We start from the raw sequence: 15781 nt of genomic DNA, 5'->3' as shown, positions 1-15781 counted from the left end.
ATACTACTTGGCGTAAAAACCTACTAGATATCCTATCCAGATACAATCTACCTGAGTTTAATACTCTCAAATTGTGGAGCCCTGATAAAGTTCGGGAATGGATATTTGAAAAAGACGCCTTTTTGGACTCCACAAAGATAAAAAAACCTCTGGGTTTTCCTACTGGTTTCGTCGAGTAAAAGCAGTCAAAATCTGTGCTAACTACTTGGTGGAGATCACTGATCCCACCCTTCGGAGAGCTTTCACTATGGCACGGTTTCAAACATTGCCAACTGCATATCTGACCGGTAGATTCACAAAAAACCCCAGTAGAACATCGTTTATGTCCTTGCCTTATGAAAACTAAAGAGGATCTTACACATTACCTCCTCTATTGCCCCATCTACTCGGGCTTTAGAGACGCATTGCTGCAAATTATACCCAACTCTATAACCAATCCTGAAGATAGAGTAAAATTTTTGTTAGTTGATGCAAACCCACGTATTACCCATGTGGTAGTGGTTTTTGTGATGAAGGCCATGAAAGCCAGGGAAAGATTTATGGATGACAATGTAAAGACCCCTTCATCGTCTGTTTAACTCGTTGCTTGTTTTCCCTCTCTATTTTGTGGGATGAAGGTTTTGTTGGGATAGTATCTAATGAATTTTAATATTTTAACTATTGTTGTGTTGATGTTTGTGTACAGGCATGGTCCTCACAATAAACGGATTTGTTGTTGTTGTTGTTTTTGACAAATCACTGGGGCTGGGATGTCACCCACCCTTAACAACTCAAATGTAAAAGTTGTGACCTTCTAACAAAAACATGTCTCCAAGCCTCTGCACCTGAGGACTGGTAAGAATGTAATACCAATATTTTAAAAAGCAATCCAGGAGGAATTTGGGGAATTATATACCTGCTAGTTTAATGCCTATTCTGGGAAAACTAGTGTTAAAAGTAGAATTACCAAGCATACAGAAGAACAAGTTTTGCTGAAGAAGAACTAGCATGACACCCCCCCCCCATGGTCTATTTAATGTTTGTTTTAAATTTATTTTTGCTTTTAACTTTCCTGTATTGTTAGTTTTTTTTAACTAGTTAACGTGTTTTAAACTTTTTTGATTTTGAAGTTTGGTTTTAGGTTTTTATATTGTTATAAACCATTGTGATGCCATACCCCTCTATAAAAATGGAAACATTTGAAATATATTTGTAACAAGAAAACAAATTTATTGATTTTAAAAGACAAGACACAATTTTGTTTTGAAAAACACAAGAAAGCTAGCCTGAGTTCAAGTCTGAAATATTCAGAAAAATCCTACTATCTTTAGTATGTTCCAGTCATTTGTTTAAACAACACACTAAAAGTTAATATATATTTTTATAATTATAAAAGTTCCCCAGTTATTGTACAGTACACAATACAAATTGCCCACAAACTATTATTTAGCTCCTGCCAATTTTGAGAGGACATGATATACTAAAAGATTTAGCATTTTCACAAAAATCACATCAGGAAATACGTATTTACAAAATCAAATACATTATACAAAACCCATCACGTTATTCTGTAAAGATGTTTTCTTTAAATAATTAAAAAGTATATTCAACTGTAATCCAAAAACTGGAAAAGAACATTACATTATCTCACACATACAATCTACAAAAAGTTGCTTACCTCATTTACATTATATATTCAGTCAATTTTGAAAATAAAAAGATCCAATATGCTCTATGAGTGTTTCCTGCATTTCTGTGCTTGTGGGACTGAAAAGCATGACCTGCCACTTACTAAGTGAAATTTAAATGATGGCACGTAACGAAGAACAAAAACAAATTGTAAAATAAAACAGTGAAATAACTTATATCAAAGGTAAGAAAGCCCTGAGTGATAGTAGAGTTAGCAATGGTAAGAACTAAATTTAACCGCATTAGACAGGCACAAATTCCCCAAGTTTTTAAGAAGGCACACAAATGTTTGTTTTGTTTTTTTACAGCCTCACTAGCTATTATTAAAAAAGTCAAATTTCAAATGGGAAAATTAAGTTATAAAAGGAGAAACCTGCTTTGGTTAGACTTTTGTTTTTGATAACTGTACGTTGAAAATTATTTGGTTATTTTGAAACTGTAATTAAGATTTAAAATGTAAGGGTATAATTCCCTAAACTACCTGGGGCTGTACTTCTTGTGCAAGAAATCCATATCAGAATTTCAATAGGCTGCTTTTGAAAGTTGCCCTGAGGCTGCAGAGCCAAAGGCAGAACTCCAGGATCTCTGAAATTGGCCAGGGGGGCAAGGGGGAACTTGGGGGCCAGAGGAAGACTGGCCTGGCCCCTCCACTGGTCCAGGAAGAAGGCAGCTTCCCTCACTGGCTACCCTGTGACAGCCGGAGCCAAGCAAAGAAGAGCCACAGCAGAACAGGAAGATCGCTTCCCTTGCATGCCATGTCCTTTTAGTACATAAGTCTGATTACAGGGCCCGAATCTCACTTTTATTGATGTGAGATGCTTAGGGAGATAGGAATGTAGTAATGAAATAACACAGAAGTACTAAATAGGCACCTTCTTTATAATCAGTATTATACTGGGTTCCATACTTCCTATGCTGTTTTGCAATAATACATACTGTATTTTTCGCTCTGTAAGACGCACCAGACCATAAGACACACCTAGTTTTTGGAGGAGGAAAACAAGAAAAAAAAATATTCTGAATCTCAGAAGCCAGAACAAGAAGAGGGATCGCTGCGCAGCGAAAGCAGCAATTCCTCTTGCTGTTCTGGCTTCTGGGATAGCGGCGCAGCCTGCATTCGCTCCCTAAGACGCGCGCGCGCGCGCGCGCACACACACACACACACACACATTTCCCCTTACTTTTTAGGAGGGAAAAAGTGAGTCTTATAGAGCAAAAAATACGGTATATCCTAATGTGGACAACCCATTCAAGCCATATATCTTGTTAAAATTTCAATTTAGGAAATGAAAGGATTCCTATTTATATAGTACTTGCATGCATGCTGAAGATTTGTCTCTCACCTGGCCACGAAAGGTGACTGGTCGTTGCAAAAGCATCACGCAACCAAGTGGAAAGGACCACACACTTGTCTTGCTCGACAGTTTTGCTTCCCTCTCAATCGCAAGCTGTTGCCCCATCCCGTTCTCACTGCAGTTAAACCAGATCTCCCTGATTTCCGTACAGAAGGCACAATCCACAAGGCATTGCTGCTGGGCAATTTCAACTCGTTTCCTATGTGATTTGTATGGAAGGCTGCCCAGCATCAGTGCTTGGTGAAATGTACAGAGATGAGGCTTAGTAGGATGATGGTTTGCATTCAATGGGTATTCTGGTGTATTTCATTTTACATAATCAATTGAACTGAGAATTCTTACCAAATATTACTCAGGGCTTCATATATATATATGAAAAGAAAAAGAAGGGAGGGAACGAAAAAAAGAGGAGAGAAAAATCATTTAAAAAACAACAACCACAAATTGTTTTGAAATCAAGGCATGTTACTTCAATCAAAAGACCCCAGGCAGTCACTTTGTAAGTGGCTTTAACTATTAAGTAAAATTGGTAACGTAAACTCAGTTCTACTGGCACATAAAATCACTAGCAGCAATGATCAAGGCATGCAAACTGAGAAGCATTTACAGTAAAATTATTATGAATAATAAATTCATAAACCCTTTGAGTATTGCATTCATTTTTAATTATACATTAATTTGAATAGCTTGTCAGAATAAGGGAAGGCTGGTTAGAGGCTTGTGTTAGAGAACCGTAGCGCTCCCAAGTCCCTTCCAGAATAACCACAGCTTCAGTGCAAACTGCTTATTAGTGATGATGCATTGAACCAATGGACAAGAATCTTGCAGAACTCTATCGAGAGCAGGCCAGCGCTCCTGGAGACTCTCCGAGAGAAAGGCAGCTCACCAGCCACCTACTGGGAGCTGCTGGGTGCTCTGCACCCTGGCGACTGGGGCAGGGCCAGTCCAGCAGCAACAAGGGGTGGTTGGTGGAGCCTCAGCTACAACAGGATTCATAACTTGGGGGGGTCACAGGCCGGATCTAGAGACTGGGCTGGTTTGGCAATTGTGACTACGTAAAAAAAAACATATACTGCTCTATCGCCCACAGCCTGTTTTTATCTGCACAATGTGTGAAGTTTGGAATTCCTTAGAAATATGCCACTTTGCATTCAGTAACAAACTGACTTGGGAATGGGGAAATGGGGTGAATCAAGGCTTCAGCTCAACAAAACTACATGCCTAGCGGGAAAACTATGTGTGCAGCCAAAGGCTTCTCTGAGCACAAGAGCTCACAATGCGGGAGAGGAAAGCCATTTCCACTCTCAAAATGCAGCCTGCCTTCAGCTGAACAGTGGGTGCAAAACAAAATCCCAAGACACCTGTAATTCCACCCAGTTCTCTCCCAGGGACGCCTGTAGAGGCTCCTTGGGCTGTAGTCACAGCAATACCCTGGGGGAGACCGTCTACAGCACGGCCATCTCAACTGTGGCCCTCCGTATTTTGTAGGACAACAACTCCCCTAATGGCTGGGGCTGATAGGACTTGGGACCCAACATCTGGAGGGTCATGGGCCAGCCCCCCTGGTTTATAGGATGGGGGCATGTGTAATTGAACTGTAAATGTCTTACAAAATTCAGGTCTCTGAGATACATTTCCTATTTAACACATGGCCTAGCAAGATTTCCCCACTACAGTGGTACCTTGGGTTAAGAACTTAATTTGTTCTGGAGGTCCATTCTTAACCTGAAACTGTTCTTAACCTGAAGCACCACTTTAGCTAATGGGGCCTCCTGCTGCTGCCACGCCGCCGGAGCACGATTTCTGTTCTCATCCTGAAGCAAAGTTCTTAACCTGAGGTACTATTTCTAGGTTAGCGGAGTCTGTAACCTGAAGCGTCTGTAACCCGAGGTACCACTGTATTCTCAAATAAAGTTATTTTCTTGTTAAGTATCTAATTTTAAGAACATATAGGTACTTTTCAATTCATGTTTCTTGGATCAAATAATTTCCCCCTAAACTAGTAGCAACATTAGTTTGCTGTAGGCAGTAAATAGCAGAAATGCTAGTTTGCTGCAGGCAGTATTCTAAATGTATTCAGCAGAGATGCCCTCCTCAAATTCAAGTACTGAAATTGAGAAAAACATTTACAATGCATCCAGATCTTTGATGCTTAAAATGTCTAATAGGGAAGGGCCATAACTCAGTGGCAGAGCATGTGCTTTGCATGCAGAAGTTGTCTGTTTCAATCTCTGATATATCCAGGCAGGGCTGGGAACGTTCCCTGCCCCAAACCCTGGAGAGCTGCTGGGTAGACCAGTGTTCATCAACTTCAGGTCCCCAGATGTTGTTAGACTACAACTCCCATCATCTATGACCACAGGCAAAGCTGGATGAGGATGGGAGTTGTGGTCCAGCAACAGATCAAGGTTGAAGAACCCTGGGATAGACAATTCTGAGCTCGGTGTACCCCTGGGTCTGACTTTGTATAAGGCAACTTCCAATGTTCCTATGACACACCTATTTAAGTGCAAACCAGGGATGGATCCTAACTTAGTCATACTTTGAGCAGACCTATTGAAATCAAGTCCCACAAACTTCCCTGGACTGACTTGAAGAATGACTATGGCTAGATTCAACCCTATGCATGACAACATTTAAAATAAAAATATCCACCACCCCCCAAAGGTAATTGCTTCAGTAGGATTTGGGGAGCATTCAGAGTTCTCTGAAGTAGGGCACAACTCCTTAGATTTTCTTAAGAGTTCTTGGGACCTGTTCCCCTGCAAAACTGTGCACATGGTGTTCATTATCTCAGATAGTGGTTAGGGCTGGGGCGGCGGCACTCCTCCTCTTGCCAGTGGTCTCTGAAATATTTGTACCAATCACATTAGCTTACAATGCTCAAAGGGTTAATGCAAGGTGTTACCATCAAAATAATTTCCTATCACTAGAACTAAGCACTGCATTTATGCTTCTATTCCAGTTTTCTTCAGTCACCAAACAACCTTGCAACAGTACTAACATTCCCCTTCCTCTTAACTCATTTTAACCATATAGATAAAAGAGACTGGCCTGTAATGCATGAATAAGGGCCCAATTTTCACGTAGGGGTACTACTCTCACCAATCAGTGTTACATATTCCGAAATTAGTGTTATATGAAAGTTTTTTAAAAAAATCCTATAGGTATTCCTTATATAAAATTATTCCATTATTGAAACAAGGTTGCAATTAAAAGTCAAACTTAAGTATTTCCTTGCTGATTTGTCTTGAGAAAACTATGCAGTTATTTAATGCTTTACTGAAAATAATTTGAGAGAAGTGTTTCTGATGCTTAAAAATACCTCGTTTTAAATTAAAGAAATTGTATGTAGATCTGTACATTCCTGAATGACGGTACCATTAGTACAAGTCCTGTTTAAATTATCACCACGCACGGTGAACCAAATGTGGTAACATTGCACATTGGTAACTTTTTAAAAGGTGATCCATTTCTAAAGTAGTGTCGTAATTCCAAGTTGTAATACAAAAATAAGCACAAAGCAAATAATTTCGACAAGACAGTACAAACATTTGTAAGTTTAAAGTGACAGCACCAACTATTTTGCATTCCTGAAGAGCTTATGAAAACTGGGCCTGGCCTCTGAGTAGGAAGTTTCCAGAGTAGCATCTACATTGATCACTGCATTACTTCTGCAAGAGCCAAAAAGTCCTATTTTTAAAACTTAATATTCCTTAAACCAACTTTTTAAGAAAGGAGCCACACAAATCCTATGAGCCTATTCTCCTGCAATGCCATCAAGAGTTAGTAGTGTCCAATGCTTTTTTTCTAGAAAAAAATGTTTAGAGGTACTCTCATTTTCCTACTCATATTGAAATAGTGCCCCTCAATGAGACCAAAGTTAGATTCACAAAATGTTGAGGGGTATGCGTACGCCTGCGTCCCCCCAGAAAATAGCACTGGTAATGTCAATGCTAAGACATAATATTAATATTTGTGTTGTGAATGATGGTTAAATTGGGATTATTTTGTTTAAATTAATCTCCAAGATTCAAAGCCCTCTATGGGTCTGAGGTTTCCTACCCAAGGCAAGTTGGGGGGATTCTGGGGCAACATCTAAGGTCCAAAGGATCTGGGGTGGGAAGAGGGACTTGGGGCAGCCCTCTGGGTTAGGGGCACAGATGCACTTGGGCACATGCAGGGGAGTCTGGGAATCCCAGCCACATTTTGCAAGGAACGCTGAAAGGATATAGGCACAAAGAGTCGAGTGTCAGAAAGCTCCCTTGATGTGACTTCATGATTACACGGAAGGGTCTGTGGGGACAATGAAAGGGCAGAGGACTCACCCGATTTGCGAGACCAATAAATAGAAAAGCAGAAATGATCAACTGCCACTAAATTAAGTGATAAAAATACGCACATTTGGATTGATCAAAACTAGTATTCCATTTTAAAAAAATATTAACTTATCAGAGCATTTTTGGATGAATCTGGGGCAATATGTGGCTGCAGAGATCCATCTTATTTACCTGGTTCCATTACAGACTAGAATGTCACCTTTTAATCAGAAAACTCGACATAAGATAAAATTATATATTGATCTTTTTGGCACCTTGAATACAGTGATCAACTAAGGTGGGAAGGCGAAAAGAGTTGACTTACAGAGGATTTACAAGGCCTGTCTCTCTCAGAAAACTAAATTTGCATCTTTGTCATTTCGCTGCATGAACAAAATTCAACAATAATGAAAAGGACAATGATTAGAAAACATACAAGTTTGCCATCTCAAAGGATTATTATCAGTAAATAAATCTAATCTCCTTACTAGAGCCTTAAAAAACTATGCTGAAAAGTGTTTCTTTGTTTTTACATTTAATTTCACTGTATTTAAGTGTAAACATTTCATAATGCACAATGAGAGGGAGTAAGTATCACAGCTTAGATTTCTTTAAAAAATGGTGAGGGGTACAGACGTGATGGATTTTGAGCGGGGGGATGGGGACACATTTAAATAACAGAGGAAACAGAATGATCATGGAATCATATCAGCATAAGTTAAACAATGTGGCAGGAATGACCAGGCACAAGATCTTGCCTGGCCGCTCTGCCAGTGGGCCTCCAATTCTGCAACTTTAAGAAAATTCATAAAGCTTGGTTTAGAAGTATAAATGTTTAAATTAAAAAATTAGTAAATCTTTAGAAATTCTTGAAACATGAAAAACCTAGGATCAAACTTGTGTGCTATAAATATACCAACAATTTCTCCTTGCTGTTCAAGCATGTGGTGACTCTAACCTTAAATATCGTCTTTCAGACAAATGACAAACAAGGCTCTGAATATTTGACATGGGCCTTGCGCTATAGAGTCTGTGAATTTTCTTTGTGCTTTCCTTCATTTTTGGTTTGTTTTGATCAAACTAAGGAAATTCAGGTATATTTTCAACCAATGACATGTTTAATCCATTATACTTGTAACAGGTCATTAGACAAAAGCAAAACCAAAAAACCCCACATATAGTATGATTTAACCAGTAAATGAAACAGCAGACTGACCCCCCACATGTGCACAAATTGTAACTATATGCTGCTTTAAAAAGTTTTGCTTACTTTACTTTTTAAAAATTAAAAGTAGATAAGGGTTTAGAAATATATATAAATTCTTGTTTGGAAATTGGCTAACCTATTTTGTTGACCTTTGACATTGTTAAAGCTAGTTTTGTTTTTCATACACTCCCCTCCCCACCAAGAAAATCTGATTAGTAATAAAGTGAAATTCAGCTATAAAGAAGAAATATGCCGTCACTCTAAGCGGGATAGTGTATCTAATAAATAAATAAAGAAAATCTTGATTTTTGAAAACTATGTAACCTGCCCTTCTACTGTTTGGGGACTTGGGGGAGGAGGGGAGAAAGAAAGAAGACAGGCACACTTTGCTGAATCAATGCAAGAGTTATTAACAAGAAAATCTTAGCTTCAGTTCTGTTTAAGGCACCATGTAATAGCCGAGGTACAATGATCCCTGATGTACATTCTTAAATGGCAATGGTCCGTCTAGCCACCTATTCAAATTCTACGCAATTGGGAAATAAGTACAAGTGACATGTGCCAGTTTCACTGCCTTTTAAACATTTTTGTATAAAATGAAATCCACTTAAGAACCAGGAATTATTTTGAGCAAAGTTACAATGCAGGTTGCTACATTCCTTGCATCCTATAAACTATCTTTAACAAGAGCAGCAGATTGAACTATCACGGGGAAAAGGACATGGAATAAAAAAAGTCATCTGAAAGGAATGGTTTCCTGCATGTCCAGTTCAGCATAAGTAGTACGTACACTTAAAAAATAATAATCAAGATGCTTTTCTTTTTCTAGCTTCAGTCTCTAGCATCGACAGTCCCACTGAAGAGCAGAAAGCATCTGGGTGGTGGTCCCCTGTGTTTATGTGGTGCATCATCCCCCCAGGACAGGCTCCAAATCTGCTGCAAGCTCAACTGAAGCCAGCGGAGGTTGCACAGAGTCGGCTGCTTGGGCAGACGGCACCTGAAATCAGTAGTCTTAAAAGAGAGGAGTTGGTACGCAAATAACTGATTCTTTTTTGAAAAGGAAGCTTGCATTGTCTGTAATGGTGTCCTGTGTACATGAATTAAGTACACATTATTACCACATGTGATCAGAGCTCTCATTTATCCTGCAACCGTGAGAATCGCTCTTCCTCTGAGAAAGACGACAGTCTATGTTCTCTAGCGTCATAATAAAATTTCCAATATAACCCCTGAACACTCTGAAACGTATCAAAATAGCATCTTCCAGTTCTGTCCAATGAAAGCTGCCTTTCCTATAACAAGTTTAATGCAGCTGCTATCAAATGAGCAGGCCTCCAGTGTAAATCAAAGAGGAAAATTCTTGATATTTCAGAGTGCAATTAATTAAAACCCTATTTATACGAAATCACCATGACTAACAGTTAACATTAAAATATTTTGTAAAAACTATGAAAAATTAAATTACTTTTAATTATAAAGAGGACAAAAACATTAACATTAAGCTTCTCAAAAACGCTTCTTGACTCTTGAAACTAAGAAAACTCTTTATATTAAGCGGCCAGTGTAAAATGATTGTATTTACCAATTTTTTTTTTTCTTTTCCAAAAGAGACCTGGAGAAATACATACACTCATTTCATTTCACAACTCCAGTAAAAGTAATGTTCAAGCACAGATAAAATTTGACAACAGTCGACCTTCAGACTTCTTTTTTTTGCATCCCTCCCCTCCCCCATGATAAGCCCAACATCAACAGGGCTAATATAATCTGGAAAAAAAAGAGCTTTAATATCTGTTAGACTGCAGTATACGTGTTCCCAGTGGCACTGCATTGTCTGATCGTTTGCGTGGCTGTCACAATGTGCTCGTTGTGCAGGGGGCTCAGCAGGCTCTGCTGAACTCCGCTCTCCAGGACGGGTTGCAGGCAGCCCACCTGGAAGGCCTGGCTCAGGTCACTCTTCTCTCTCTTGGCTTGCGGCTCTCCGGAGTCATCCAGCTCTTCGTCCATTTCGCTTTCCACTTCACTACCTTCATCTGCACAAATAAAACCACCATGAATCCTGCAATCTGAAAGAGCCAGAGGATTGGGAGATGGAATTGTTTAGCAACCCGACCATTTCCCGAAGTATCAACTGTTCCCAGTTTGGGACCCCGGCCAGGAATAAGGAGGCAAACTTGCAGGTGCATCTGTGTACCCAGTTAGTCAAATAATTCACTATTTCCTAAACTTGCAGGTTGAATTATTCCTGCATTGCAGGGGGTTGGACTAGGTGACTCTCCAGCCCCCCCCCCAACTCGACAATTCTATGATTCTGTTATTCTACTTTCAGTCATCCTAACTATCATACTGGGGATTCTGTCCGTGTCTCATGGTAATCAAGATTTCCTATAATCTACATGCCTATTATACTTCCGGTTTCAGAACTATATTATCTCAGTGTATACCGATCTCTCATTCTCATAACCTCTGACCAGGGTTTAAACTGGTTTAAACAGGGTTCAGCATTGTGTCATACTGGTTTCATTAAGCCTGATTTGTCCATTATTCTGGAACAGTTTTAAATATTACACGGTACACACGTTTCACCACTTCACCTGTTCCTGGATCCAGTGGTGCTTTGTATGAGCAGAAGGTACTGCTGATACTCCCCTGAGAGGTGTTTCTAAGGGGACGCTAGAACACCATCAGTTTGCTATTTCTGTCTTTCAAACAAGGCAAGAATAACGATATCCCACTTGGTGGGGTCCTAGTCTCCAATGGAGAAAGGCATTTCTGTTCATGCAAGATGTCCCACCCCCCGCAATCCTATTGATTTCCAGAGGGTTCTCTGATCCTCCAAATGGATTTTTGGAGAGAAAAGAGAGCTGTAGCAGGGAGGTGAGATTAAGAAAGCACCACTGCACAAGCCAAATTCTACTTGCAATTCTCTGGATGCAACCCAAGATCTAGAACAAACTTCCTACTGACCTTTGTCCATATTTCCAGGAGACACAGCATTTAAATCACCAAACTGCAGAGGAGGAAAGCATAACAAATAGATAGATAAATATTATTGTTAAAATTCCTATACTGCCCTTCACCCGAGCATCACAGCGCAGTTTACAATATAAAAACACAACAATACATAATGCAGTAACAACAAAAGCCCCAATGTCCCACAGGCACATTTAAAAGGCCATAGATTGTTTAAGAGGATAAGAGGAATGTTTCTGCCTGGTGCTTAAAGATATCTACTGAAGGCATCAGGCTAACGTCGCCAGGCAGAACATTCCACAAATGAGGAGCCATTGTGGAAAAGACCCCTTCTCGGGCTCCGATTCTCTGAACCTCTTGTGGAGAGGGCACATGAAGAAGGGCCTCGGATCACACACACACACACACACACGCTGCATTATCTGAACATTTTCTCTTGCAGTCAAATCCTTTGACCCGTCTAGTCCCCCTGGCTCCACAGGAACAACACAATAATAATAATAATAAATAATAATAATTTTTTATTTATATCCTGCCCTCCCCAGCCAAAGCCGGGCTCAGGGCGGCTAACAACAATAAAATAATACAACATTCTAAAATCATTTCATTATAAAATTAATTCAAGCAGCGATTGACCCCTACGTTCAGATTTTGGGGCTTCGTCCCTCAGTCCTCTGGGCTTCTCCAAGGTTCGAAGATGTCAGGGGTGGTAAGGAAATGTTTATACTAACACAAAGCACAAAGTCTTTTAATCTGACTCTGACTTATAAAAAGTATTTGAGACCAAGCGGGAGGAAAGAATGAGAAAATGGACGACAGCATTCAAAAGGAAGAATTTGACAACAGAAAAGGCAACAACAATGGTTGTGACACTTGGTGAATGGAGGCAAGGCACACTCTTTGCCTACTTGGCACCTTTCCTCACAAGACACTCTTGCGGATTTTAGCCAAGAAATAGAAATAATTATTGTGTGGTATACAAGACAAGCAAGAAGTTCCTTGGATAAGCTTTGGTATGTCGAGAAAAGCCACAGTAAGCAAATAGGATGCAGGCATTCTATTTTAAGGCTTATTATTACTTTCAATTAAAAAGGCAGGCAGCACATTTTCTCAAGTTCTCGTCGTGCACAATTTTGATACAAAATCTCTGAGGGTGATTAGGAGTTAACTAATAAGAAGATCACTATTAGGATGATAAGAAATACCAATTTTGAGAAAACAAGAACTTTATTTACTCTAGGAAGAAGCAAAGGAAGGATGTGAATGATCTAACCTCATTCACTGATGTGCCATGCCAGGGTGACAGAACAAATTGTATTATTATTATTATTATTATTATTATTATTATTATTATTATTATTAGAATTTATATACCACCCTATACCTGGAGGTCTCAAATATGAATTTTGGATATTGGAAAATTATAGACTCAAAGAGCAAATTTTGAGGTTTGGTACTTAGGGAAAAACTCAGCATGAACAGATACATTCTGACAAACTAGAATGAGCAATTCAGCATGGTTTCAGGAACTAAAGTATTAGATACTACAAATGAAAATTGGATTTTACATCTGTCACACCCAAATCTTACATAAAGAGATTTTAGTCCAACGATTATCCCATGTATTCCCCACAAGATGCATTTATTTCTTAACTGAATACACTTTAGAGAAAATTATTTCTAATTCAATTTTATCAGCTGGAAAAGTGTTCTGGCTGTGGACTTACTTCTCCCATAACCGCAATAGGTGTCTCTCCTGTGGCTTGAGCAACACGATGTTCAACTAAGTAAAACATGTATTCGTCATACAATAGACGGATCAGATGAAAAGAACCAAAGCTAGCAGCACTGCGCAAGGTTAAATCTCGAATAACCATTGAGCTGTATAAAAATAAAAATGGGAAATATGATCATTCCATAATTACTTCAGAAACCTCTGACTTAATTTCCAAAGTTATCCAAAATAATTCTGAAAAATCAAACCACTTAGGAAAATATGCTTATTTAAATTGCATTTAGAAAGTTCTATTAATGTGTAAATAGCCCAGTTGGGATGTAACATTAAACGACGGTTTAGAGCAACATGAATGAACAGAAGTGAGCTTTGGGTTTGTATGCTCACCCCTCCTCCTCTGGAGCAGCCACAGGGAGATCTGAAGTTTTTGCTTCCTGATTTAAGCTAACCAAAGTTTCTTGTTACACCCAAACTGGGAACTCTGGTTAACTTAATCTACAACAAACCATTCTTTGATCCCAGCGTGTTTTAATAAACCATCGTTTAAGCTAAAAACAGTCTGTCCTTTTTGGGCATTATAATAAACTGCAGCTAGGAAACAGATGGTTCAAGTTTCCTCGTTTTATCTGTGCTGGAGTGGAAGAGAGAAGGGCAAGGTGTGAACATGAGGCTTATCCACATAATGATAAACTACAATTTACTGTACTGTTATATCCATTTTCTTGGTCAAATTCAATTTTTGTTGTTATGACCATCATGGTCATTTCAAGCACCAGCAGAAAGAATTGTACATCCTATGCATACTATATAGAATGTGCAGAAATACACCGTTAAAAAGCAGAGTTTACCAATGTATACAGATATATCTTAAAATACAGACCAACACGAATCAGTTTCTATATTACATTGCCGATCAAACTTTACAGTCCACCATACTATCTTTAATGAACATTCTTCTGCTTCTGGGCTGCAACTGCAAATCTTGCAACTTTGTTGGTCACAAACTACTCCGTGCCAGACAATAACTACGCAATTTTCACTCAGTCGTCCACATCAGGCATCTCACACATTAATTCCAGAATATACTTAGCTCTCTGTTCAGGATACAGAGGGCAATATACCGTATTTTTCGCTCTATAGGACGCACTTTTTCCCCTTCAAAAATGAAGGGGAAATGTGTGTGCGTCCTATGGAGCGAAGATGCCATAGCCCCGCGACCCGCTCCCAGCTGGAGAGGTGACGCGCGGCTATGGAAGGAGCCTCTATAGCCGTGCGTGACCTCTCCAGCCAGGAGAGCGCGCGCGGGGCAAAAGAAGCCCCCCACAACCCTCTCCCGGCTGGAGAGGTGATGCGCGGCTATGGCAGGAGCCTCTTTAGCCACGTGCCACCTCTCCAGCTGGGAGAGCGCACGCGCGGCTATGGCAGGAGCCTCTATAGCCGTGCGTCACCTCCCCAGCCGGGAGAGCGCGCGCGGGGCTAAAGAAGCCCCTCGCGACCCTCTCCTGGCTGGAGAGGTGACACGCAGCTATGGCAGGAGCCTCTTTTGCCGCGCGTCACCTCTCAAGCCGGAAGAGCGCGCGCGGGGCTAAAGAAGCCCCCCACAACCCTCTCCCAGCTGGAGAGGTGACGCGCGGCTATCGCAGGAGCCTCTATAGCCGCGCGTCACCTCTCCAGCCGGGAAAGCGCGCACAGGGCTAAAGAAGCCCCCCGCGACCCTCTCCCGGCTGGAGAGGTGACGCGCGGCTATGGCAGGAGCCTCTATAGCCGCGCGTCACCTCTCCAGCCGGGGGAGCGCGCGCGGGGCAAAGGAAGCCCCCCGCAACCCTCTCCCGGCTGGAGAGGTGACGCGCGGCTATGGCAGGAGCCTCTATAGCCACGCGTCACCTCTCCAGCTGGGAGAGCGCGCGAGGGCTAAAGAAGCCCCCCGCGACCCTCTCCCAGCTGGAGAGGTGACGCGCGACTATGGCAGCAGCCTCTCCGCTATGCCTTTCCGCTGCTCCCTGACCTGCTCTTTGGGGCTGGTGGTGGGCTTCCCCCCGCCAGCCCCAAAGAGCAGGTCGAAAGGAACCTGAAGCCTGGAGAGCGAGAGGGATCGGTGCACACCGACCCCTCTCGCTCTCCAAGCTTCTAAGGTAGCCGCCTGAACGCACCCCAAATGGCACCTTGTTTTAGAGCGGGAAAACAAGAGAGGGGAAATTCTCCCCCTCTCTGCGCAGCGCTTCCTGCCACTTCGCTGAGGGGGCGCTGGGCAGAGAGGGGGAGAATTTTTTTTCTTGTTCTCCCCCCTCTAAAACAAGGTGCGTCCTATTGTCCAGTGCGTCCTATGGTGCAAAAAATACGATAGTACATAATGATAGAGGTCTTCTACTGCTTGTGTACAAAGCCGGAATTTTCCTGCAGCATCCCTTCCATTGTGTGGGTCAATATCACTTATCGTAGGCATATGGGTGAAATGATGCAGCAAATATATAGCCATGGCTTTGGCTACTCAGTGCTGTGCTTAGAAGCACCATGTATTACAACT

General features: G+C 41.1%; 1 protein-coding gene across 9 annotated transcripts in view; it reads right to left on the bottom strand.

Annotated features, from left to right (window-relative positions):
• Nucleotides 1-1188: 1188 nt before the first annotated feature.
• The window catches only part of RFX3 (regulatory factor X3), a 121164-nt gene continuing 106571 nt past the window's right edge, over nucleotides 1189-15781 (bottom strand). For 4 of the 9 annotated variants that reach the window (XM_083483379.1, XM_083483377.1, XM_083483381.1 and 1 more), the window contains 3 exons: nucleotides 13250-13403; nucleotides 11517-11559; nucleotides 1189-10615 (listed from right to left, as the gene is read on the bottom strand). In XM_083483379.1, the coding sequence (XP_083339505.1) occupies nucleotides 10344-10615; nucleotides 11517-11559; nucleotides 13250-13403 (469 nt within the window). In that variant the 3' untranslated portion in view covers nucleotides 1189-10343. The remainder of the gene's footprint in view (nucleotides 10616-11516; nucleotides 11560-13249; nucleotides 13404-15781) is intronic. The other 5 variants (XM_083483376.1, XM_083483380.1, XM_083483378.1 and 2 more) reach the window with 3 other exon arrangements.

Source organism: Podarcis liolepis (genome assembly GCF_965112155.1).
Source record: "Podarcis liolepis genome assembly, chromosome: 17".
NCBI lineage: Eukaryota > Metazoa > Chordata > Lepidosauria > Squamata > Lacertidae > Podarcis > Podarcis liolepis.
The sequence above is the reverse complement of the archived record's forward strand: the minus strand, read 5'-3'. Positions and strand labels throughout refer to the sequence as shown.